Consider the following 26,308-nt stretch of genomic DNA (forward strand, 5'->3'; position numbering starts at 1 on the left):
TTTTTCAAAAAGAATATTTGAAAAAACGCCTGGAAGAATATATGGCACGATTTCCAAAAGTCAGGATTGTACGGGCCAAGAAGCGAGAAGGTTTAATTCGAACACGACTACTGGGGGCCACAGCAGCAAAAGCAGAGGTGATTACTTTCTTGGATTCTCACTGTGAAGCAAATGTGAATTGGCTGCCCCCATTGCTAGGTAAGAAGCAAAATCACAAGTTTTATCATCCTTGGAGAAAAGCTGTGATCGTTACTTTCGTTAATTTAGAACTGTGATTAGTAAATTATGCGATGTTCCACACATACTCCTTTTGGATTGCATCTACTCCATCATTGTTTCTTAATTTGAGCTTCGGTGGTTTTTAAAATATTTAATAATATGTAAATTGTCTCTTAAATCCAGTACTAAATTAGGTAACATCAAAACCAGGTGCTTTGGAGTTAATGCTTCATCTTTTATTCTTAGCATGTTCTGATGACCTTTGAATATTAATGATCATGAAATTAAGTTGAATGAAGTTGAAATTTGTTCACAGTGGGACTTGTGAAACAGTATTTTTTGAAGTGGGAGGGTTAGAAGGGAATTGAATAAGCATGCAAAGAAACTAAAAGAAAAGGTCAAAGTAAAGAAAGTGTACAAGATGAATATAAATATTAATGGTTTCATACTCTCATAATACTCTTTTCAAATTTGTAACTGCTCTATGCCCAAATTCTCAATGACCCCCAGCTAGAAGGAGGAAAGTCATTTAGTGTAGCCTCCTTAAGTGATATCAGCTGAACCCTATTGCAAGAGTACATGTGCGAACAAGTTCAGAGTTTGTGGAAGTAAGTACCAAGGTAAAATACCTCATCAACCTGCAGTGTCCAGGCTTGCTCAAAAGAGTGGTTACTTCCTCTTAAAGTCCTTGTTCTCTTGGGTCTATTCACTTATTCCCTGTTGTATTTGAATTGTAATTTGTTTTTCATTGAATGTGGTGTATATTTTGTCATTTTATGAATAGGTCCTTCAATTGAATCCTTCTCTTCAATCTTTCAGATCGAATTGCTCAGAACCGCAAAACAATTGTGTGTCCTATGATTGATGTTATTGACAATGATCATTTTGGATATGAGACTCAAGCTGGTGATGCCATGCGAGGGGTATTTGACTGGGAAATGTATTATAAGCGTATTCCAATTCCAGTAGAGCTTCATAAACAAGATCCAAGTGACCCTTTTGAGTAAGTTTTCAATTCAATCGAAACATTTGTGACCAACAAGGATAAGGCTGTTGTACGAGTTAAGTGAACAAAGATTTTTGGTAGCTATTGTCCTAGTCAGTTCACTTATTTCTTTAAAAGTAGGATGAATTTTTTTTGGCTGACATGTTTCCTTCATTTGTTGAACATCAATGCGCCATAATAGTGTGATCCATTTTAAAATAATCATTGCAAATGCTAACATTTGCCTTATTCGTTTTCATAACCATGCTCCCACATGCTCCTCTTTCACCTGCTGTCAGCTCCTATTAGTTGCTACCCCCGGGACCTGAATTGCAAGAAGTTGGGTTTCTTGATGTAATACAGACTGAGGGCAGCTGGTTTCTGGTTGCATCTCTGGAGCTTGGTCCTGAGAATCTGGTCTTCCCTTTCTATGTTTTGACCAGCATGGTGCAGAGGTGAGTGGCCTGATTTGTTGCTGTTCTGAGAGATGTTAGCAGCCAAGTGGATGCCATTCAGTTGGCCTCGGATCTTCTCAGCTCCTCCTCCTCTTCACAATCATCATCACGTTCCTTCTCCTGCGCACCTACTTCTTTGTGAGATAGAAGGATAGAAAGTAAGAATAATTAACTTGGAGTTAAGAAGACAGACTGGTTTGGAATCTTCTTTCTCCATGGTTCTTCATGGGATGTATGTGTGCCAATGTAAATATTCAGTCATTAACCTGACGCGGGCAAGATGTGATCAAGTTTGCCGCTTCCCTTGACAGTACAATGTTTGTCTGCTAAGTCTATGGACTTGACCTTAAAAAGGGTCCAGGGTTTAAAGCTAGTTGCATCCTCAGTGCCTACAAGTGGTAAGCATTTTGCAACACATTTCATGCAAGAAGGTAGAATAATTGAAAGCTACTGGTTAAGGGTGTATGCTTAATTCAGCAGCTACTTGACAGTGTGGTTAAGTTTAAGGAAGTTAAAGAAAGTGTTTAAGTCTGTTGAGGTGGAGGAAGGCAATACATGTAAATAATTAAGTGTGGAGCTGGAGGAACACACGTTTCTGAAGAAAGGTCCCGACCCAAAACGTCAAATTTCCTGTTCCTCTCATGCTGCCTGGCCTGCTGTGTTCCTCCAGCTCCACACTGTGTTATCTCTGACTCCAGCATCTGCAGTTCTTGCTATCTCACATGTAAATAATTGTTGTGAGGGGAATAGGGGTATCTGTTGTCATAATATCATTTTTAAATTCCCTTAACCAGAGGTTTATGATAATGATACCTTGAAGCATATGACAGGCAAGGTAAAACTGAATAAACTAGTGTTGGTCTGTACATACTGTCTTGCAGTCTAGGGGTGAAGGAAGTTGGCATATGGTGACAGTGCCTCATACCCTGAGATATCACATGCTCCAGTCTTGGCTGACTTGGTTATATGCACACCCAGAAGTCTGTGCTCCCTGTCTTCAATCCCTTTCAGGAAGGTTTGGAAATGAAAATAACATGTTTGTTGATAGCAGTATGCCCTTCCTCTCTGTCTTTGCAATTGCTCTAAAGATTGCCATCCTCTAAAATTGTTTATTTGATATCGAGACCTGGGTCAGTAAAACATGGGGTAACTGCCACCAGTTTTTATTCCATCATCCTAATCATCTGCTGTCTGAATATTTGTCAGGCAACGTCAAAAATTGGTTTCCTTGAATGACCTTTTAATGTGATCCATTATTAAAATTACATTCTTCCATTTCTGCTTCTTTCTTTTCCCATTTCTTGCTGGAAGTGCTAGCCCATCCATTCTCCAGCTTCAGATTTGACTTATCTGGTCTTCCTACCTAAAATAAATTATGTATGAATTTATTTAAAACACTGCAACTTGTATTTTCACCAAAACAAGTGTCAAATTCTCATCATGTCTGCCCTGTGTTTTAGAGTTCAAAATTCTAGTCCTTGCTTTTCAAATCTCTCGCCTTGCTGTACCCACCCTACTTAGTAATTTCCTTTTCTTTTGTGTTCTCTAGCATTAGATGTCTCCAGCACTAAACATGTTTCATTCCTCTTTCACCACTGGTGCATGCTTAATTCAACAGCTCTGCATCATTTGAGCATTCTACTCTGATTTTTCTGCATGGCCAGCTCTCCCCTTGCTTTCAAAACTGTCCTTTTTTTTAAAAAAAAATGACCTTGATTCCCACTCCAACCTGTACATTCTCCTCTTTCTATCAAAGATCAAATACACTAACCAGCACTTCCTATTTACATTAAATTTTAGTTAGAACATTGTTTATAGAAGTTATCACGCTACTTGTTTCTTTCCAGATCACCTGTCATGGCTGGAGGTTTGTTTGCTGTTGATAAAAAGTGGTTCTGGACGCTGGGTGGTTATGACCCTGGTTTGGAAATTTGGGGAGGAGAACAATATGAGATATCATTCAAGGTAAGTTGCATATTGTGGATGTATTCAAAGCATTTCCTTAACTGAGTATGATTCATACTGTATCATTAACATTCTAATTAATATTGCATATTAAGACACCAAATCTCATAAGGATTAAATATTATTCTACCTTAATTAGAAATCTCTCACTGTTAATGAAGATGGCTCAGTCTTCCTAAGGTATTGACTTTGCTATATTTTGGAACACAATGTCAGCAATTTTCATCCCTGTAATTTTTGTTCTTCTGAAGTGTTCAAGTCATAAATTTCATTCTATGCTGACATCTGCAATCCTGAGTTCTGTAATTATTACAGATTATAATTATCAGTAAAGATTGCACAGAATGGATTTTTTCTATTAGATGAAGGTTTTATTGTGACTTAGGAAAGGTCTTTAAAATTTTAAAGTTTAATAGGGCAGACATAGAATATTTTCACTTTTAGAAAAGTTCAAAACTAGATGTGAATATTTTTAAAAGAAAAAAGGTCCTGAATAAATCCAGGTTAGAATATGAAACTTGCCACAGCATGGGGAAATTGTGATGACTCGAATAGAAATATTTAAAGGACAGCTAGATAAGTATGAGAGGAAGATGCTCACAGTTGGATGAAGAAGGGTGGGCAAAAAACTCCTATGGTGCATCATTAGCTGCTGGGCCAGGTTTCCACACTACAATGTCCGTTTAACTACCTGATAACTGCTACTAACTCAACAGTAACCATCAATCTTAATAAGCATTCTAGTTCTAAAGACTGAGTGGTAGGCAAAGTCAGTGCACTCTCGTGGATTGTTCCCATTGATCCTTGCCCCTCCCATTCCACTCCTTGGATTTTGAATTTAGCAGTAGGCCTGTGTTTCCTCCCCACGCTCTTAGTCTCTGGAACTTTCACAGCACTCATTATGTCCTTGTCAATGTTGATTAATCACCCATCAATTTTTCTCATTTGTCGTTCCTTCCTTCCTATTCCCATTGAATGTGGGACATGTTTCTTCACTTAGCATCTTTGAACCCTGTTTGGACTCTTCCTTGGCAGTGGTAGATACTTCCATTCCATGCTTGCTTTCAAACATTAACCTCCATTTGTATACTGCATCTCTCTCTCTGTTGCCTCACCCTCTAACAATTCCTTCGCAAATTCTCATTAGCCTATTTTCTAAGTATTAACTTTCTCTTGTATCATGTTATAATAATATTGGAATGTAAAACAATAAAATGAGGACCAAATGAATTATCCCTTACATTTCAACTCCGCTTTATCTGAAGATTACTCTTGATTCTCAAGCCCTGTGTGAAATATAATGGGGTGTTACATAAATCTGAATTTTTGAAATATATTTTGTTGGCTAGATCATTTTAAAGTAATGATAGTGTAAATTAGACACAAAAAAGGACAGAAATTGCTGGTATAACTCAGCAGGTCTGGCAGCATCTGTGTAGAAAAAGCAGAGTTAACATTTCGGGTCCAGTGACCCTTCTTCAGAACTGTTAGCCTGGGAGAATGAACCACTCCTATCTCGAGCTTTAGTCATCACACGGGCTGCTACCACAAACAACCCATTGTCAGTTACAAGGCCTGGTGTCTGGGGTTGGGGTAAAGAGAAGGTAATCAGGCCCTAAAGTTATTGAACTCAATCTTGAATCAAGATAGCTGTAGGGTTCCCAAGTGGAAAATGAGGTGTTATTCTTCCAGCTTGCACTAGAGTGCTGCAGCAAGCCGAGACACAGTGTAGCAGGCATTTGGAAGCTCAGGATCATTTTTATGGACAGAACATAAGTGTTCTGCAAAGAGTTATGCATGCAGGTTTCACAATGGCTGTCTCAAATTTACACTGTTAGTATGTTGTTTCTGACTGGGGTTTCAGGTATGGATGTGTGGTGGTCGGATGGAAGATATCCCTTGCTCCAGGGTAGGACACATCTACAGAAAATATGTTCCTTACACAATTTCAAGTGGATTTGGCTTGCCCAGAGTAAGTAATTCACATTTTACATGTCTTTTAACTTTTTAATTTTCATTGTGATAACTTGCTTTTCTTTAAAGAAAGTTAAGAGCAAATGATGTTTCGTTGTTTGAAACCCATGTATGTTTGATGCACACTCGACAAAATAAATCCATAGTTTCAGTTAGAATTCAAGTTTGAGAAACTTAAGAATTGGCTGACATATCGAAAAGATGTGGCTCAATGATGAAAACTTGTGCTCCAGATCTAGATGTTCTTCTGGCCAAGCTTTTGCAATCCAGTTGCAGCATTGGCATTTATCTAACAAAATGGATAAACGCCCATCATGTCCAGAAGAAGTGGAGAAAATTGAATTAGCCAATTATCATCCTGTCAACATATGCTTGATCATCAACAAATTGATGAAAGGTGTCATCTAGAGGATTACAAAGCAGTATTTACTCACAAACAACCTTCTCACAGATACTTAGTTTAGAGCTAGGACCACTTGACTCTAGTCTCATTACAGCATTGTTCCAAAAATGGATGGAATATCTGAATTTCAGAGGTGAGGTGAAAAGATACTCTTGATATCAAGGCAATGTTGGACTGATGGTGGCATTCAGGAGCCTTGGGGAAAGTCGGAATCAATTGGAATTGGAAGTGGGGTTTGGGAACTTCAGTTGGCTGGAATCATAGCTAGTGAAAAGCAAGATGGCTAAAGTTATTAGAGACCAATTATCTCAGCAGCAGGACTTCACTGCAAGAGTTCATTAGGCCAATGTTCTAAGCATGATCATCTTCAGCTGTTTCATTAACAAACGTCCCTCCATCAGGTCAAAAGTACGACAAGCAGGAGGCTGGAAGAATGCAGCAAGCCAGGCAGCATCTGGAGGAAAGGAGCAGTCAACGTTTCGGGTATTACCCTTCTTTATAGGACTTCAGCTCCTTTCCTCCAGATGCTGCTTGCCTTGTCGTGTTCTTCCAGCCTCCTGTTTGTCTACCTTGGATTTCAGCATCTGCAGTCTTTCTCATGGTCTCTAACCAGGTCAAAATTTTGGATGTTCTCTCGGGTTTCTGTTTGCATCTCAAACAGATAGTGAAACCAAGGCCTGGGCAACATTTTGGCCAATGTTCATAAGTAGCAAAAAGTATTTGCAATACATAAGTGCCAGGCAATAGTTATCTCCAGCAAGAAAGAATCCAACTACCTCCCTGTGACATGCAACTCTTTCACCGTCAATATCCGGGTTGGGGGGTGGGTGTCAAAATTGATCAGAAAATTAATTAAATCTGTCACAGTTTTATTTCATATCCATTCTCAGGAGGTTGGCATCATGGGTTAGGCCAGGATTTTTTTTATTTTGCTTGTCATAAATTACCCTGGAGAAGGTGGTGGTGAACCATCTTTCTTGAACCGCTGCAGTCAAGGGAAGCAGGTTTACGAACAATGCTGTTGGGAGGGAAGTTCCAGGAGTTTGAATTGATGACAGTGAAAGAATGGCTGGGGGGCATTGTTCTAAACCAGTATTATATGTGGCTTGGAGGAAACTTTTAGGCAGTGGCTTTCCCATGTGCCTGCTGTCCTTGTCCATCCAGTTGGTAGAGGTCATGGATTTGAAGAGTTGCTGTCAAAGCAACCTTAACGAGTTAGCGCAGGGCATCATGTTGATGTTACACACTATTATCACTGCAGTGGTTGGGTGCTAATCAAATTGGTGGCTTTGTCCTGAAAGGTATCAAACTTCCTGAGTTATGTTGGACCTGCACTTGTCCAAACAAGTGGAGAGTACTTCATCATGCTCCTGACTGCGGATCATGGACGTGCTTTGGAGACTGGGGTCAGTGAAATGGATAGTTTGTTTCTCATGCGAATAATGGTAAGGAGAACTGGGCAGTTTGGTTGTTATACATCTAGAGGATCTTGGACTAAAAGAGAAAGTGCTGGAGAAACTCGGGTCTGGCAGCATCTGTGGAGACAGAAAGTGTGTTAATGTTTTGAGTCCAATGACTAGTCTTTGGAATTCTGAGTATATTGGACATAGCAAAAGGTAGAGTCATGAAGAAATTTAAACCAAAGATGAGGATTTTACACTTGAAGCGTACGGGTTATGATATTACTCAAGAAGATGGTAACAAGAAGAAGCAAATTTAAGAAAATTACAGAAGAATTAAAGGGAGGCTTATACCAAGGGAACATAAGATTGTATACCATAAACTGTTGTTGCTGTAGAGCCCACAGTTTTCACTTAAAATTTAATTACTTGGGGAGATGATGGCCTAGTGGTATTATCACTTGACCTCAATCCAGAGACCAGACAACATTCTGGGGATCTGGTTAGAATCCCGCCACGGCAGATGGTTGAATTTGAATCCAATAAATATCTCCAATTAAGAATCTAATGATGACCATGAATCCATTGTCGATTGTCGCAAAAACCCATCTGGTTCACTAATGTCTTTTCAGGAAGAAAACTGCCATCCTCACCTGGTCTGGCTTACATGTGACTCCAGACTCACAGCAAGATGGTTGACTCTGAACTGCCATCTGGGCAATTAGGGATGGGCAATAAATGCTGCCTAGCCAGCGATGCCCTCATCCCGTGAAGTAATTTTTAAAAAATTACATTGTTCCAGAGAGTTTTTGCAGGGCCTATAAAAGACGAGCAAAGAGAGCTAAATCAATTACTTCACTCAAGAAAATCTTAATAGGATGAATGGCCTCTACTTACGTTATAACAGTATTCTAACAGGAATGTGGAAAAAGTGGTACCTTTCTATTCCTGCACCAAGGTATGAGGAGGACCAAATAAAATAGAGCACTGCAGATGCTAAAGATCTGAAATAAAAACAGGAAGTGCTGGAAAAATGGGCAGGTCTAGCACCAGCAGTGGAGAGAAAAACAATGTTAACATTTCAAATCCAATATAACTTCTTCAGGATTGAAGAAGAACTTGGGTTCTTCAGAAGAGTCACGCAGGAATAGAAATGTTAATTCTGTTTCTGTCTGTACAGATGCTGCTATATGTCCTGAATTTCTCCAGCTCTTTCTGCTTTCCTAATGAGGAAAGCCAGACTGACGCAGGTCAGTTTTCCCTACATCAGGAAATTTCTAATGCCTCATACTTTTTAGTTACTACCTTACATTTTAATACTTGTCCTTAGTATTTTCCAAATTTATTCCTGAATTTCTCTTCAATTGACAGAATGTTTTTAAGCTGACGATACAACTCATCAATCAAACATTATTATGTTTGGTTTTGCTTTACTTTCACCACAGATGATGGGCATAAGCACTGTCTCTTGCTTTTTGTATTAAAAACAACTCATGAACTCTTCAAATTACCTTTTGGCTATCTACACAAGTGGGAATCAGCTTCAGGATTTAACGACAATCTTCCAGGAAGCATCTATCTTGTATGTTTTCCTTTTGGTTAACAAGTCCATTTAGATCCAAATTAAAGGATAAGAATAAGTTCAACTAGGCACTTGTCCTTGTTATGTCTTGCACCAACCTATGTATCAGTTTGGTATGATGGATTTGTAATGGCAGAGGACATGTCATTATATAGTGCGAAGTGGAACTCATGTTTCCTAATGTAATTATGATATTAGTTTGGGATTGAAAAAACCAACTCTGTGTGTAATGTTTGAAGTTAATTATTAAATCAGGTTTCCTTTTCCCTGTTAGTAGAATTGTAAACCCAGTTTTCAAGTGTAAATTGAGTGATGTCATACAATTTATGTTGCTTGTTTTGTAAATATACAAGTCCGTACATCACTTAAATTTTTATCCACCTCAAAGAATGGAATTCAGCAGTGAGTTGGGCTCCAACTTGCACTGATGTAGTCACATGCTTATTGTGGTATAAGACCTTCCTTGGGATTTTTAAACGCATTTTCTTGAATTTTAATCATTATAATGGGAATAGCTTTGACTCTTTCCATCTCTGTATGTGACTTTGATTGAACATTATGAACAAAATGTTTGAGTTTACTAATTATGACATTTGAAATCAATCAGCATTCATAGTTGGGTGAGTTGAATTTTGCATCCAGAACTAACTACTGGTGAGGACTTTAGATTAATACAACTTGCCAACATGATGAAGAAAATTGGGAGCTGGAGGATTTCAATTTCAACTTCAACATGACAAATTAGTTTATGTTTAGGCACTTCCATATGTCCAGCCTTTTGGATAACAAGTTGGCAATTCAAAAAAAGCTCTCCCGAACTAGGTATTGTTCCTGGAACTTGTAAAGCACAGTAGTTTGCAGTACATTTTTATGTACAAACAGTTCCCTTGAAGGATAGAAATGACAACTGAGCAGGGAACCAAAGCAGTTAACCAATTAAGACTCTTAAAAATATAAAATTCAGATTCCAACTGATTAACCAATGTAGATTGGCAAAAACTTTTCGTCTCCTAACCTGCTTGAACTTCAGGAATTATAACCAAAGTGTTTTAACAAAATATGTGTGTAATGTTCCAAGTTAATTGTTTTCAAAATCAAAGAAGGGATCAATAAGTTGTCATTCGTATAAATTTGTTTGTGTTACAGAATTTGAAACGAGTTGCTGAGGTGTGGATGGATGAGTATGCAGAGTATCTCTATCAACGGAGACCAGAGTATAGACACATTTCTGCTGGTGATTTAAAAGCACAGAAAGAACTGAGGACTTCCCTTGATTGCAAAAGTTTTAAGTGGTTCATGACTGAAGTGGCATGGGATTTACCTAAATTCTATCCACCAGTGGAACCTCCAGCTGGTGCCTGGGGTGAGGTGGGTATGCAGGAATGTATAAAGAACTATTTTGATTGGCAGGTGTAGATAGGTGTTGGTGAAGACAAAATTGTACAATATTAGATATTTCATGAGGCCATAGCTGTAATGAAAACAAGTATCTCAATAAGTATAAGCCTTGTATGCATAACCACAGCAGGCCGTTCTACAGTAGAAACCTTTATCTGAGTGACACTGCTGTCTTCTGAACTGGTGAATAGGTAAGAAATAACAGGTTAGTAATAGATACCAACAAAATTAGTTTTAGAGTGAACTAAGCACAGGTAATAGAAGACCAGGTGATGGCTAGGTAAATGATTGCAGTGGGGAACTGAATAGTTACGTAGATGCAGAGTGAAATGTATGATAAATGTTAATAGGTCTTCTGTTTTCCTCGAGTAAGAATTACAGAAACAAGGATTGGTGAGTTAAAGGATGAAGGCCATGAATCTGTACAAGTGTGATTCATGTCAGATGGAATTCTTTTTTGAACAGATGTCAATGGAGCTCTAACAAGGAATGTAAAGATAAAATTACAAACAAGCTTCCGCCAAAGATGGTGATTTCTAAAGGCAAAATACTGCAGACGATGGAAATCTGAAATAAGAACAGAAATTCAGCAGTTAGAGAGTCACACAGCACAGAAACAGACCCTTCAGTCCAACTCCTCCTGCCAACCTAACATCCCAACCTGACCTAATCCCATTTGCCAGCATTTGGCCCGTATCCCTGTAAACCTTTCCTATTCATATACCCATCCAGATGCCTTTTGGATTCTGTAATTGTTCCTCCCTCCACCACTTCTTTTGGCAGCTCGTTCCACTCTGCATGAAAATGTTGCCCTTTAGGTCCTTTTTTAAATCTTTCCCATCTCACCCAAAGCATTTGGCCTCTAGTTTTAGACTCCCCCATCCCAGGAAAAGTCCTTGGCTTTTCACCCTATCCATGTTCCTCATGATTTTATAAAACTCTATAAGGTCACCCCTCAGCCTCTGACACTTTAGGTGAAAAAAGCCCCAGCCTATTCAGCCCCTCACAATAGCTCAAACCCTCCAACCTTGGCAACATCCTTTAAATATTTTCTGCACCCTCTCAAGTTTAACAACATTCTTCCTCTAGAAGGGCAACCAGCATTGTATGCGGTATTCCAAAAGTGGCCTCACCAACGTCCTGTACAGCCGCACCGTGAAGTCCCAACTCCTGTTCTTAATGCACTGTCCCATGAAGGCAAGCATGCCATCTGACACTCTTCAGCCCATCCGATCAAGGTCCCATTGTACTCTAAGGTAATCATCTTCACTGTCCACTACAATCACCTATTTTGGTGTCATCCACAAACTTACTAACTGTACCTCCTATGTTCACATCGCAATCATTTATATAAAAATGAAAACCAGTGGACCCAGCACTGATCTTTGTGGCACATCATTGGCCACCAGTCCGAAAAGCAACCCTCTACCACCACCCTCTGTCTCCTACCTTCAAGCCAATTTTGTATCCAGTTGGCTAGCTCTCCCTTAGATCGCGTGGGATCCAGGGGGAACTAGCCAACTGGATACAAAATTGGCTTGAAGGGTGATGGTAGAGGGTTGCTTTTCAGACTGGAGACCCATGACCAGCGGTGTGCCACAGGGATCAGCGCTGGGTCCACTGTTTCTCGTCATTGATATTCTGGCATCATTTGTGAAGAGAGAAACTGAGTTAATGTTTTGAATCCAATATTAAGACTATAAGATATAGGAGCAGAAATTAGGCCATTCGGCCCATCGAGTCTGCTCCACCATTCAATCATGGCTGATAAGTTCCTCGACCCCATTCTCCTGCTTTCTCCCTGTAACCCTTGATAATCAAGAACCTATCTATCTCAGCCTTAAATGTACTCAATTACTTTTTTTGAAAGAACTTAATTTCGTATTAATGGTAATTTTTTTCTTGTTGCTCAGCTAGCTGCGAATGCGACAGGAGTTAATAGTCTTAAAAACCGAAAAGCAAAGAATCACAATAATATTAGCAAAGAAAGGTGTTAAGGAGTTGCTGAAGATTTGATGTTAATAATTTGAAACATTCAAATAGGACAGAAACAATAAGAGAAGCTATTATAGAATAGAATATAGTCGATGAAAGGAGTGGTACTGGTGACTGAATATCCTCCACGTTGTCTTCATCACTGGTAGATGAGCAATGATAATAGTTACAGAAAGTAGAGGAGGTTAAACTAATTTCAAAAGAAGGTTTGAATCAAAGTAATGCAGAATTGTCCATGGCCCTTTTTTGTGCAAAGTTCAGAAACTGGAAAAATCCTTGTCAAAAAGAAATGCAAGTTTGAAAACTATTCTTGTGTTTGGAGTTATTTATTTGAGGTCATGAAAAGTAGATTTGTGATTCATGTAAACAACTTTCTGTCCTAGATTCGTAATGTTCATATTGGATTATGTGTGGACAGTAAACATGGGGTTTCTGGCTCACAGTTGAAATTAGATGTTTGTATCAAAAATGGTGCAGATGGAACCTGGTCACATGAGCAGGTTAGTGAGCTGCAACACTACTTTAATTTCAGTTAACAAATTAAGAATCAGTTGGTTATTGTATATTGCTGATGTTGTCTCTACATTTTCTGCTACTGCTTTCCTCTTCTATTAACTCTGTTCATTCTCTGTTGTGGATGAGAGAGAGAGAGAGAGAGAGAGACGCTGGGTGGTATGATGTGATGTATTAGGGAAAAGAACCACCGGCAGCCACAGGCTGCACTTAGGAACAGAAGTAGGCCATTCAACCCCTTGAGCCTGCTCTGCTATTCAATTAGATCATGCCTGATCTGTGGGCTAACTCCATATGTCTGCCCTGGGCCATTTTTCTTCATACCCTTGCTTAATAAAATTGTCTATCTCAGATTTACATTTAACAATTAAAGAATAGTGCAGCACAGGAATGGGCCCTTTGGACCACTAAGCCTGTCCCGACGCATGATACCTATCCAAATAAAAACCTTTTGCTTCTATGCAGTTTGTATTCCTCTATTCCCTGCTTGTTCATATATCTATTGAATTAGCATCTGCCACCGTTTGAAGAAGAGAGTTCCAAACCTCCACTGTTCTTTGCATGAAGAAGTGCTTTGTAACATCTCACCTAAAAGCCTGGCTCTAATTCTTAGATTATGAGCCCTGGTTCTCCGAATCTTCAACCAGTGAAAATAGTTTATCTTTTTCTACCTTGTCTTTCTCTGTTAATATCCTGATAACATTAAGTAGATCACCCCTTAACCTTCTAAATTCCAGAAAATAAAGGCCAAATTTATCTAATCTCTCCTCGTAAGTTAACCCCCGAAGTCCAGGTATCATCCTTGTAAAGCTGCACTGAACTCCCACCAGGGCCAAACCATTCTAAGGTGTGGTGCCTAGATCTGTTCACAGCAGTCTAGATAAGGTTTTGTATAATTGCAGTGTAGCATCTGTATCCCTGTACTCCAGCCCTTTAGATATGAATGCCTTATCCCACTAGCCGGCTTAACTATTTTCTACACATGTTCATTGCATTTTAAAGAGCTATCCTCCAAATCTTGTTGGATATCCACTGTACTTAATTTTGCGCCTTCTAAAAAATGCCCTGATCTATCCTTTAATCGATCCAAAATGGATAACCTCATACTTGCTTATATTAAAATCCATCTGCCACAGCTTTGCCTATTCACCTGATCTATCAATTTTTTTGTTGTAATTTTATGCTGTCATCAACACTGTCTCCAGTGCTGCCCAATTTTTTGTTGTCAGCAAATTTGGATATTTGACTTTCATGCCATTATCAAAGTCATTAGTGAATATTGTGAACAATTAAGGCCCCCATACAGATCCCTTGGGGACACCGCTAGTAATGTCCAATTTGAGTACTTACACATTTTTCCAACTCTCCTTCTTGTCACTCAACTAATTTTCAATCCTATTTGGGATGGGACTAATGGGGGAGTTTTCAGTGGGCCTGTCCTATGCAGTAAGTCTCTATTTATTGTTGCCATATCTAACATTGTTTCACTTTAATGTCAATGAATTAATCAGGCCTTTAATCTCGCTGAATGTCACAAGATTTGTTTTCATGTTGTTATTTCACACATGAACCTGATGGGTACCATTTTGAAGTTGCGCGTCCCCTAAGACATTTCCAACTTGCAGCCTCTTCCCCCTTCCTGATTCAGCCTCTTCCCATGTCCCAGCCTGACCCTTATGTTCCCACTCAAGATCATGATTGGTGCTAGAGTTCCGGGCTTGGGAAAATGTGAAAGTCGGTGCGGAATTGCTGAGGAGATGCTGTTATAAACCTTTCTTGAAAGTACTCACATTGCTGCTTCCCACTCTTGAATGCTTGCTGTGAGTGGGGCCTTTGGAGATGAATGATGACAGGAAGAGCAGTTTCAACAATCGTTTTTAAAAAGCAAAACGGATTATGACAACCTTGCCTTGACACTTCTGCACCCTCGGAACTCTCACTTTCGCAACCCTGGAGCTCCTGCATTGAATGAAGATAATGAATGGAACCACACATTTTTTGGAAGTGGAAAACAGTAGGAAATCGATATTTGGCAAGTGGATGTCTTTCCTTCCGAGGGAGAGAGGTGCAAATTGGGGAAAGGAAATGACCATAAGTCAAAAGCTCAGGGATGATGGGGTGAGACAGCAAGTCAGAGGGTTAAGAAAGGGAAAGCTCTGAAGTGAGCAGGAGATTTGGGCAGCAGATTTGGTGGTGAGCAGGAGGTACCGAGAGTTGAAAGTTACATACTTCTTTTATACTATGATTTTAAATTTATTTTACTTTAAAAGTCATTTCATTTACCATGTAAGAATTTAACAATATAAAATATATCAACTTTGGAGTATAATATTTTAATTTTTTTCTCTATTGAGACAGATCTTACAGAACCTAAGTATAGTTTGTGCAGTGGTTTTAAACTGCTCATACTTAAAGTCAACTTTGGTGGAAACCCAGCCACAAATGAGGACTTGTACAAATGTTCACTTGGTGGTACAGAACTTGGGAAATGCTGAAACAAAAGAAACGTACTGTTGAAACTTCTAATCTTCTTCTATTTAGGATTGTACACAGGAATACTAGATTTTAAAGGCAATGATAATCTGTACTACATAAGAAATAGGGTGCTGACTGGTTGAGGCATTGCTTTTGAGGACTACACCAGGGAACAGTTAGTCCAAAGCTTTTGTTTAAATTTTAAAAAAAGGCAAGTCCACTCTGCCTCGTGTCATGGGAAATGCATCTTCAAGATATGTCACCCAAGCTTTTGTTTAATTAAAAAAGATACAATGCCTGAACAAATTCCAAAGCTCCTTTCTCCTGTAGAGGATTAGCTACTGCATATGATTATATGTAGCTTCTAGCAAACATTAATGAGCCACTTTGAGCCCAACTAATAAGTTTAAATTTATCATTTGTGTAATTGTTGGTATACTTGGGACTGCTGTGTAAGTGCTACCCAATCCAGAATCCGATCTAATATTAAACATCATGTTCTAAGTTTAACATGTATAAAATTGAAAGAACTGCGGATGCTGTAAATCAGGATCAAAAACAAAGTTGCTGGAAAAACTCAGCAGGTCTGGCAGCATCTGTGAATGAAGAAACAGAGTTAATGTTTCGGGTCCGAAATGTTCTAAGTTTTGCCAGCATAGACTAGTTGAGTTACAGTCAGTTCTCTGTACTTTGTGAATGTACGGTCCACGTACCTGGAATCATGCCAGCACTGAAATTTCTGTAACTACATTACTCTTTTGTGTGGTTAGCACAATGTGTTTTTGTTTTTCTCAGCAGCATCTTGTTGATGGAAAATGGTTATTTTTCTGTATTACTGTTTTCAAATTTGATTTGCCTTCTCCCATTAGGTCTTTACATTAGGTTGGCGAGAAGATATACGCCCTGGAGATCCCTTGCACACGAGAAAATTTTGTTTTGACGCTGTTTCACATAATAGTCCAGTCACGTTATTTGATTGTCATGGAATGCATGGAAACCAACTATGGAAGTACAAAAAGGTGAGTGATACGTATTAATCTTTATGAAATTTTCCAATGAGTGTAGAATAAATTTCAGAGGTGAAATTTACAGATAGGGAACCTTTTCTCCATGTTGACATGGAATTTTAATTCTGAATTTTCTATTAATTAATCACCTATACTAACTTTAGATAATTTAAATTGTGTGGAAAAAATGAACAGTTTGAATATGAAGTTGAATCTCTCTCATTTCTTCAGCAATTCTACTTAAAATAGAAATGTTATTGAATTATCTCAATTGATCTCATATCTTTGAGTACATGAGCCGCAATTCAAAGAGCCACATTTGAAAATATGTCATCTGTACCTGATTAATGCATATTATTTTTGTAACTATAATTAATGAGTATATAACATATTTGAGGATGTAAGTAAGTGGGTATGTTACAACGAATCATTGGAAATAGTTTACTTGGATTTTCAGAAGACATAATGTAAGTGATATGTAGGTATACAAGATTTGGTTGCAGAGATTGGGGGTAAAATGGTAACATGGATTGATGATTTATTAGTGGAAAGAGAACAGGAAAGAGGTTAAGGGGACATTTTATGGGGCTATTGTGAGGTTTTGTGCTTGGGCCTTATTTAAACATAATGGAACAATCTTTTAGCGAAGTTGAAGATGTGTGCCAGTACTCTGTGTAGAAGTCCTGATGCACTGACACCACAAACAAATTTATGAGTAAGCTTAAACTCCTGATGATTCCCTTATATCCAGCATACCTTGCGACTATCCCTAACCCTGAGCATAGAGTAGAGATTTGGACCAGGTACATTGGAATTACTTGCATGTACTTTAAGTCAATTACATGATATTGGTTGAAGGTGAGATGATTCCCTATCTTAATGGAGTTGATATAATATTTCCGGTCAGTCAGATATGTGCATGTAATGTGTGTAACATCAGTTAGCACACTGTGTGCATGTGAGTGATATTGTAGCCATGTATGTTGTTAGTGCTGTTAATAAACTTCAAGACATCTGTCTCAGCGTGAACCTGATCTTTGAAAAATGTGTTGTAGGCTTAAAAAAAAACCTAAAAGCACACCATGGTGGTTGCAAATGGTACTAAAAGCTAGTGGTGACAGCTAATTAGTGGCAGTAAGTGGTCACTAAAAGCTGAAAAAGTGACAGTGAAAAGTCTTTTTCAGTCATCCATCGATCTGCATTCACAGCTGAGCTTACTATAATTAATACTAAAAACTCCAATCATGTACTGAAGGACAATGAGTACTCAGCTCTCTCTCGTGCTCTTTAAACAAAAGGTGAATTTACAAAAATCCCAGGACGTGGGATTCTTATGCAGACATGGTCTGCAGTGTTTCAAGAAGGCAAATCACCATCTTCTCAAGGGCAACTAGGGTTGGAGAGCAATGAATCCTGGTCCAGCCAGTGACATTCATGTCCCACAAGTGAATAAAAAAAATCTCCAATTCCTATCCTGTTAGTGCAATATGTTGGATTTCCACTTGGCAGTTACCGGGTACCCAGATTGAACAAAGATTGATACTCTGTTTATTCTAGATGCTGATTTGAAGCTATTAATAATAATGCAATAATACCACACCAGTGAAGCACATACCACATATCTGGTATGATGGATTTGGACTTTACACTGGCATTCTACATTCATCTACTGGCAAGTGCCCAATGGAACTGCATGAAGATTCTGTCTTGACCCCATGTTATTTTTTGATCCTGATACTGACAACCAGTCAAGTGAAAATTTGTATGTGCAAACTCACAATTTACCACTGAGTGGTGCAATTTACCTGAATGGCAGTTGTGTTTAGAACTAGACCACCAACCTGTGTGTGTCTTTCCTTAATTTCTCAGGTATGTAGTTTCATGGATCCATCCTGTACAAACTCTTAATACATATAAACTGCTTTTTAACTAAAATTGTTTCCATCTAACACTGCATTAGAGACATTTACATTTTTTCTATTAGTAACCCTTAGCAATGCTGAATGAAGACTGTCTGAAGTCATTTCATATGAAGCATTACTTTACCACGGAGAGTTTTTTAAGCTTGCTTCAGCATAAAAATTACATTAACTTTTAGATTAGCAGCAAGATGAGACTATTCCATGCATCTCCCAGGCTAGTGATTTTCCAAACTAAAATTCAGTTTGCACATTAGCAACAACATTAATACTTAGCTGTTGAAAAAAAGTGTCAAAAATAGCTATTTTTATTACGTTAATATTTATTTTAAACCTAAAATATGTAAAGCTGAAACTACAAATCGATTTCAACCATAAAAATATTTCTTCTCTGCCTGTTATTCCTGATCTTTTTTTCTTCCTTTCTCTTAAGAATAACCTGTCCTTGTTCGAAGTTGAAATAAATTTCAAAGATTTTTTTTAACTTTTTTGTTCCTAATTCTACTTTCACCTTCCTATTATGAAGGCAGTTTTGGTTGAAAACCAGCTACAAGGATCTTTTTTGAAATAATTAATGCAAATGGTATGAATTGACAAGATTATGTTAATGTAATATTTTTAATATGTGCAAATTCACCACATCAATCATGGCCACACCAGCTGACTTATTTACATTAGTAGCCTCAAGACAAATTTTAGCAGAAGAAATGAAAATTTGGTTGAGAAATCAGATTTTTTGTTCAGTTTTTAAAATTATGCCACGCACCTAAATATTTATCCACTTAATAAGGGAGTTGATACAGTTCAGATAAAATCCCATAGAGGCTGTGATTAAGGGGAAAGTGGTGGCATTGTGGTAATGTCACTGGATTAATAATCATCCACAGGCCCAAACTAATGCTCTGAGGATGAGAGTTAAAATCCCACCATGGCAGATGGTTCAATTTGAATTAAATTAATAAACCTGGAATTAAATCTGAAATAATTGTCATAAAAATCCATCTGGTTCAGGACAAAAATCTTAAAATTCAGTCCAGCAATCATGAACAAAATGATAGTGATTTTTTTTTGCAAAAAAAAATCGGTTTCCTAACATAATCTGCAATAATGTCCAATTTGGGAAGTTAAATCATTTGATCAAGTGAACCATGACTGGTTGACAATAACAGCTCAGTTATCATCAGCTTCAAGGTTAATGATGTTTGTGCATTATACACAGAGCTGGACTTTTAAGATCTAATAACACCTGTTGAATTGTCTCTACACAGGTTCATTAATGTCCTTTAGGGAAGAACATCTGTTGTTCTTATCTGGTCTGGCTTACGTTACTTAATACCCAAAGCAAACTAGTTGATTCTTAATGCCCCCTGACTTGGCCTAGCAAGCCACTCAGTATGAAGTCTGAAAGCAATACATCTGGACTTAACACTTGGTATTGACATAGGCAGTGAAAGCAGCAATGGCGAAAGCAACCCTGTTGACCCTGTGAAGTCCTTTTGGTGGCTTGTGCCAAAATTATGAGAGTTGCCCTAAAGGCTAATCAAGCAACAGAGTGATATTGCCAGTAAGAAAGGAATCGGAGAGTATGATCACATCCCAGTACCAGAATTGTAGATGACAATAATCAGTAACCTTGTGGGCTGGCATCACTTTACAATTGCTTCCAGCTCAGGATGCACACCTGATTCAATGAAGAGTGTGGAAGGGCATGCCAGGAGTAACACCAGGCATACCAAAAAATGAAATATCAACCTGGTGAAATTGTCACCACTAGACTGCTGGCATGCGCATGCCAAACAATGGAAGCAGCATGTGATCAACAGAACTAAGCAATCCCACAACCAACAGGTCAGATTTAAGATCAGCACTCCTGCAGAGTAAATGTCTGACATCTCTCAAGCAATTTTTCCAGTAATGTGTTTTCTTGCAAACTGTTTCAGCTTCTTGTGGTTAGAGCACTGCTTTCAACGTTCTGGACATGTTTCCTTTTCTTTCACATGGTGTCTTTTGTAAGATTTACATTCTGCACATTGCCTCTGATCTTTCTGCTAGTTCCTCTATATATTTCTCACTTTTCTCCATTACTTTGGTCCTGTCAGGCCTGAGCTGTCTCTCAGTATAGTGCAAAGTCTGATCACATTAATCCTCTCCAGCTAATGTTTGACTACTGAGACCTTCACTGTAGTTTGATAGTTTTCTTAAGAGTGTGAGTTTCTCTTTTGTCAACAGATGGGCTTTCATGGCCGGTACACTCTCATAACTAAAATAGTCCTATCTCTGAGATCAAGCTTTCATTTTTCAAACTGTTAAGATTCAGCTAGGCATCTTAAGTGCAGTAAACATGAATCAATATTCTCCTTTTCCTGAACTCTGACGTTAAACACATGCTTTTAATAAATAACATTAGCAAAGATCTCAAAATGAGTCTTCAAAGCCTTCATCATTTCTCCAGTCTGACTTTTCTGCTCCTCAGTGAGGTCTAGGGTGCAACACAGCTGATAACACTCTCCCAGCCTTGTTAACAAAGTTGTAACTCCTAATTGTTTAGATTTTTGTTTAACTCTGGCTATTTAATAACCTCTTCTGGTCTCAACGGAAAAATTCCAATTCTGTTTCAAATCATTTTTATCTCCACAAGAGCAAGGACTAGAAAATTCAAAGCCTTACTGACTCACCCAGTGGTACAGAGTTGCAAACTAAAGATTTTTAGTTATACTCTGTTTCTTACAATAGCAAGCTCTGTTGCAGCACTTTATAATCTACACTAATGGCAGTTGCAAACTGCTGACACCATGTTCGGTATGCTGGCTATAATGACTTCTGCCTCCATGCCTCTGCACAGAATAGGAATGACATCAGAAATCACATGACAATGGCAATTCATCGTGCGCAATCTACAATGTATAAAAATGTTTCTGTGAATGAATCACTTCTCCTGGAATGAATGTCTGTTGGAAGTTTCCACAAATTTGTACCTGATTCCGTACTTATAAAGAAGTTCTAAAAATTTGCATACATAAATAGTTTTGTTTTGTGTTTAAAAATTAGAAACAAAAATGGACAATACTGGACTGTCTGTTTCCATGCTGTATGACTCTATGTTGGACAGGTCAGGCAGCATCAGTGGAGAGTCGGGTGGGTGGAGGGGGAACAGAAGTTAACATTTCAATTTAATAGTCTTTCATTAAACCTTTCAAAAATTAAATTGATTCTCTTGTGTATAAAGAGCATGTCTTGGAAGCATTTGAGTCTAATTTTCTTAAAGACTGGAAATTGTACCCCAATGGAATTTTGTATATTTTTAAAAGCCACTTTCAGTAATTTTAACTTATTTACAGATGAATTGTTTCTTATTAAAAATACTTCTTTTCTGTCTATGTTTCAGATGTATTAACCAAACTGCACTGAAAATATACCTTTTTAAACTATTGTTTTAAGTACTTTTAAATGTGCTGTCTGATTGTTATGGCTATTACATATTTTGCATGTGAGTTTGAATGGCTAATTGATTGATTTTAGCAGGTGAATGGAAGTTCAAGGAAGTAAGAAAAATCTTAGAACTTGTGCCCAGAGTGGACTATCTTAGCTGATGACCTGTTGAGTGTTGCCACCATTTCTAATTTTAATTTTTAGTTATGCTGTCCTTCAATATTTCCTCCACTCCAGGAAGTGCAATACAGTTGTTTTCAGGATCAGCACATATTTTGTGTTCAGTTATATCTTAGACAATTGCAGGACAAGTTCACGTGCCAGCAGGGCTTAAAGAATAGTGTTCAGGAATAGGAACTGTAGATTGGAGCTTTCATTCTCCCCTCATAGGCTATGGAGTTTTTATTTGTCTTCAGCAAATTAAGCATGTCGGCAAGCGGAAATGTAGTAGTAACAGATTTTATCATGCTGATACCAAAACCATTTATCATCTATTTTGTTTTCCAGGACAAGACTCTGTACCATCCAGTCAGTAACAGCTGTTTGGACTGCAGTGTCACGGATAAAAATATTTTTATGAATATCTGTAATCCCTCATCTCCTACACAACAGTGGCTATTTGAAAATATAAATACAACAGTTTTGGAAGAAATGAACATTAGAAACTTGTAGTGACTTGTATTTAAAACATTGAGATGTAATCATTTTTATTCAGGGTGGTTTTTAAGGGATGTTTTTATAGCTATATCCAGGGTTTTTTAAATAATTCTGGTATTTTGAAAGGTTTTATCTCAGGACTGATTAGGTATAAGCAGGTGTTTGTTAATGATGTCATCAAATGCTCTTGCAGTGCACCAGTGCTTGTATGCTGAAGTAATAAAACTTGAGCTAATTTTTAGTGCCTTGGCCGGTGAAAGGCAGAGAGTACCCATGTCACTGTTTTTTATTACACCTGGGCAATTAGCCATCTCGCTCTTTGCCAATTCATTTTCTATTTGACTAAAGAAAAAGAAAAATTTTCATTTGTATAGAATTTTTCACTATCACTGGATGTCTCAAAGCGCTTTACAGCCAATGAAGTACTTTTGAAATGTCAATTAGGAAACGTAAATTATTTTTAATCAACTTGCTTGGACATGTGATGGCACACCTTTGGAGTAGGCGTGACTTGAACTTTTAATCTCACTAAATTACTGCAATTATTTAAGTTCGCTGATTTGATCACACTTTAAAGAGATCCATGAAGTGAAAAATAACAATTAAACGACTGTAATGTTTTCCAAACTGGCTAAGTATCCATGTTGTATAAAGCTCTGTTTTCCACAGAGGAGTCTGCTGCAGTTTCAAAGTTCCTTGATTGATAGAGAAGGATACTACAATAATTTATTTGCAATTTAGTTAGCCTAACTACTGGAGTTACCTTCAGAAGAACGCCATTAAAATAAAATGAAAAGCATAAAATGTGCTATGGTGCCTACATGATTGCATATTTTCTGGTTTTAAAAATCAAGTTGTTACATTTGTATGTTTCTCATGTTGACACCACTATTACATTTTACTCTGGGATTCAGGGTAAACTTATCTCTCTTATTTTGCACTTTAAAATGACGCTGTCTACATGCGACCAATCTCTGTTTGTGTTTATTAGAAATGACCTGATTTAGGAACATGTAAGGTTTTGCATTCAAATAACTTTATGCAACGCCTGTAACAAAATTTAAATGCCCTCCGAGAAATGTTGCTTAAGTCTTTTGTTTGAACTTGTAATCTCTCAGCAAGAATTAAGCACAGATTTATTTCAACAAAAAACTTGATCAGCTGTGGGGAGTATTTAAAAGTTTACTCTTTATTTATGTCTATGCAGAAGATAACTTTCAACTACCATACAAGATGATCAGGTGTTTTGCAGGATGACAAGAAGGATATAATTATAGAAATTGTACGATTTATGAATCAACCTATTTTTTCCATAGTGAACGATCTTACAGAGAAATAACTTCTATGAAATACTCATTGTCAAATATGATGGAATTCAAGTCTCTTTATGGAACTTTTATGGGCTTGTCCAATGGAAATGCAAGTATACATTACATCTTCCATAATGTCAAGCAGAGAAATGCACAACTGGGCCCAATAGGTTCAGACCAGTATTTACACTGCACCAAAACTTCTACCCATCATACTTCATCTTATTCTAACAACATATCCATATATCTTTTGTCATATGTACCTATATAGCTTCCTCTGAAATGCAATTCTATGAAAGATGTTAACTATTCCATGTATGTCTTAGCACTCTTGGCTAAAGACGTTTCTTTTGAATTCCTTGTTGGATTTATTACTGACTTTTATTAATGGTCGCAAATTTTGGATTTTCCCATGAAGAGAATTCATTTTATCTTTGAAAGTCCAAAATTTGTGGAGGAAGCACTGTTCTGAGTTAAATATTAAGCTAATCTCTAGTCTGGGCTTTTATAAATTTTAATGGTTTGTAGATACTTCAAATAGTCCATTTATATAAGCAGAAATTGGATAACGCTTTCATTCTAGTTTTGGTCTGTTGATTGGAATGCCTTTTGAAAATCAATAATATCACATGGATCAAATATGTATGCTAGATATCTGCTCTAAATATAACAATCGCTCAGCCTCATGAATGTGTACTAGTACAAAGAGAATGCAACTATTCTACGTGTAAGAAATGGTAGGGACAACCATATTACTTTTTAATTACCTAAGCTGGTGTGTATATCAACTGCAAAATATATTCTGACAAAATATTTTTAAAATCAGTTTTAGAATTACAAAGTGCTTTTCTGTTTAAGTATACATTTCTCAAATTGAAAGTCCACTGACTCCTAAACAGCCTGTGTAAATATTTTCTGGTATTTTCCATTTTGAATATTTTTTCTTTGCATGAAATATTTCATTGTAAGCATCTGAGGAAGTTGACATAAATTGTACTATTAAATGAAACATGGCTCTTTAATTTCAACATTTGTTAGTCTTTGAAATTATTTTGTAAAATCACTACTTTTTGTAACACTTACACTTAGGTAGTTGGTAATGGTTATGAACATGTCAGGAACTATGCATAACTTCAGAGGCTGGAATCATTTGACATGTCCCTCAGATTTGTCTCAGCCAAGGAAATGCCCTGCATGCTTGCAAGATCGTATTCACTGCCCTTTGAGTGATGTTCTAAGATCTTGCATTGCCAATGTACCAACTTGCACATTTTAAGCACCATTACTCAAGGCAGTGTAGGACTCGGCAATCTTATTCACCGGAGCAAACATTTCTAATCTTAGTGGTTCTACTATTAGAACTGATGCATGTCTTATTTGTAATCTACATTTCTGTCATCTCAAAGACTCAAACACCGAACAGGAAAAGAGAAAAATGTAACCAAATATCCATTCAGAACCAGAGAGGGGGTGGTCAGCGGAGATGCATCAGCAACTGATGCTATCTTTAGCCCAAATCTGGATCAAGTCTCCTTGTTTAATATGATTGTGACCGTGAACCATTCTACTTCAGTACTTCAGATTTTAAGTCTATATTCTGTACTTTTTTTTTACCTTGATTGTCTGTTCAAGGAACTATACGCATTAATGCCAGCATTACTGTTTTTGGATGCATTGAAACCAAGTATTAAGGACTGATCCTAGCTATTTCCTCTGTTTACATTTAATGACAACCCCCCCCACACCAGAATACAGTTGAACTTCTGGAATGGTGCCGTCTACCATGGAATTCCAGCCATGTAAACTGAGTAGCTGAAGAAACCAAATACTGTACAAGAGGTAACCCAACCTTTTTAGTTGATCTCATGTCCATAAATAGTCTCATTGCATTAAGCAGAAAATTGAAATGAAGGGGTCTCAAAATGCTGGCCTTTGTACAGATCTTACTTTCCTGTGTATTACTAGTGGCTGTTCACAACAATTATGTTTGTTATATTCAGGAACAAAACAAAGTTGCTGGAAAAGCTCAGCAGGTCTGGCAGCATCTGTGGGGACAAAACAGAGTTAACTTTTCGGGTCTGGTGACCCTTCCTCAGAACTGATGGTGGCTGGGAAAACGTCAGTTTATATGCAGAAAATAGGGAGGTGGGTGGGGTAGGGAGTAAACGATAGGATAGAGCCCAAAGAGAGAGAAAGACAGTCGGACAGACAAAGGAGTTGCTAACGATCAGGCTGTGATGATGAATAGTTGTTAATGGGGACTGTTAGTGACTAACAACAGGGGGTTTGTAGTGGCAGGCTGTGGTAACAAGGCCTGGTGTGTGGGGTGGGGGGCTGTGACATGGGAGAGTTTAGGCCCTAAAATTATTGAACTCAATATTGAGTCTGGAGGGCTGTAGGGTCCCCAAGCAGAAAATAAGGTGTAGTTCCTCCAGCATGCGCTGGGCTTCACTGGAACACTGTAGCAAGCCGGAGACAGAGATGTTGGCCAGCGAGTAAGGTGATGTATTGAAGTGGCAGGCAACAGGTAGTTGAGGGTCTTTTTTGCAAGCGGAACGTAGATGTTCTGCGAAGCGGTCGCCAAGTCTACGCTTTGTTTCCCCAATGTAGAGGAGACCACAC

General features: G+C 37.9%; 1 protein-coding gene across 6 annotated transcripts in view; it reads left to right on the plus strand.

Moving 5' to 3' along the window:
- Window positions 1-24,714, plus strand: part of LOC109931015 (polypeptide N-acetylgalactosaminyltransferase 10-like) — an 82,723-nt gene extending 58,009 nt beyond the window's left edge. For 3 of the 6 annotated variants that reach the window (XM_048603680.1, XM_048603682.1, XM_048603683.1), the window contains 9 exons: window positions 13-198; window positions 1,039-1,222; window positions 3,507-3,624; window positions 5,489-5,596; window positions 7,303-7,446; window positions 10,130-10,351; window positions 12,760-12,876; window positions 16,234-16,383; window positions 22,227-24,714. In XM_048603680.1, coding sequence (XP_048459637.1) covers window positions 13-198; window positions 1,039-1,222; window positions 3,507-3,624; window positions 5,489-5,596; window positions 7,303-7,446; window positions 10,130-10,351; window positions 12,760-12,876; window positions 16,234-16,383; window positions 22,227-22,391 — 1,394 coding nt within the window. In that variant the 3' untranslated portion in view covers window positions 22,392-24,714. The remainder of the gene's footprint in view (window positions 1-12; window positions 199-1,038; window positions 1,223-3,506; window positions 3,625-5,488; window positions 5,597-7,302; window positions 7,447-10,129; window positions 10,352-12,759; window positions 12,877-16,233; window positions 16,384-22,226) is intronic. The other 3 variants (XM_020530370.2, XM_048603684.1, XM_048603681.1) reach the window with 2 other exon arrangements.
- The last annotated feature ends 1,594 nt before the right edge of the window (window positions 24,715-26,308 follow it).

The sequence above is a fragment of the Rhincodon typus genome, chromosome 12, assembly GCF_021869965.1.
Source record: "Rhincodon typus isolate 14 chromosome 12, sRhiTyp1.1, whole genome shotgun sequence".
In the NCBI taxonomy this organism is placed as follows: domain Eukaryota; kingdom Metazoa; phylum Chordata; class Chondrichthyes; order Orectolobiformes; family Rhincodontidae; genus Rhincodon; species Rhincodon typus.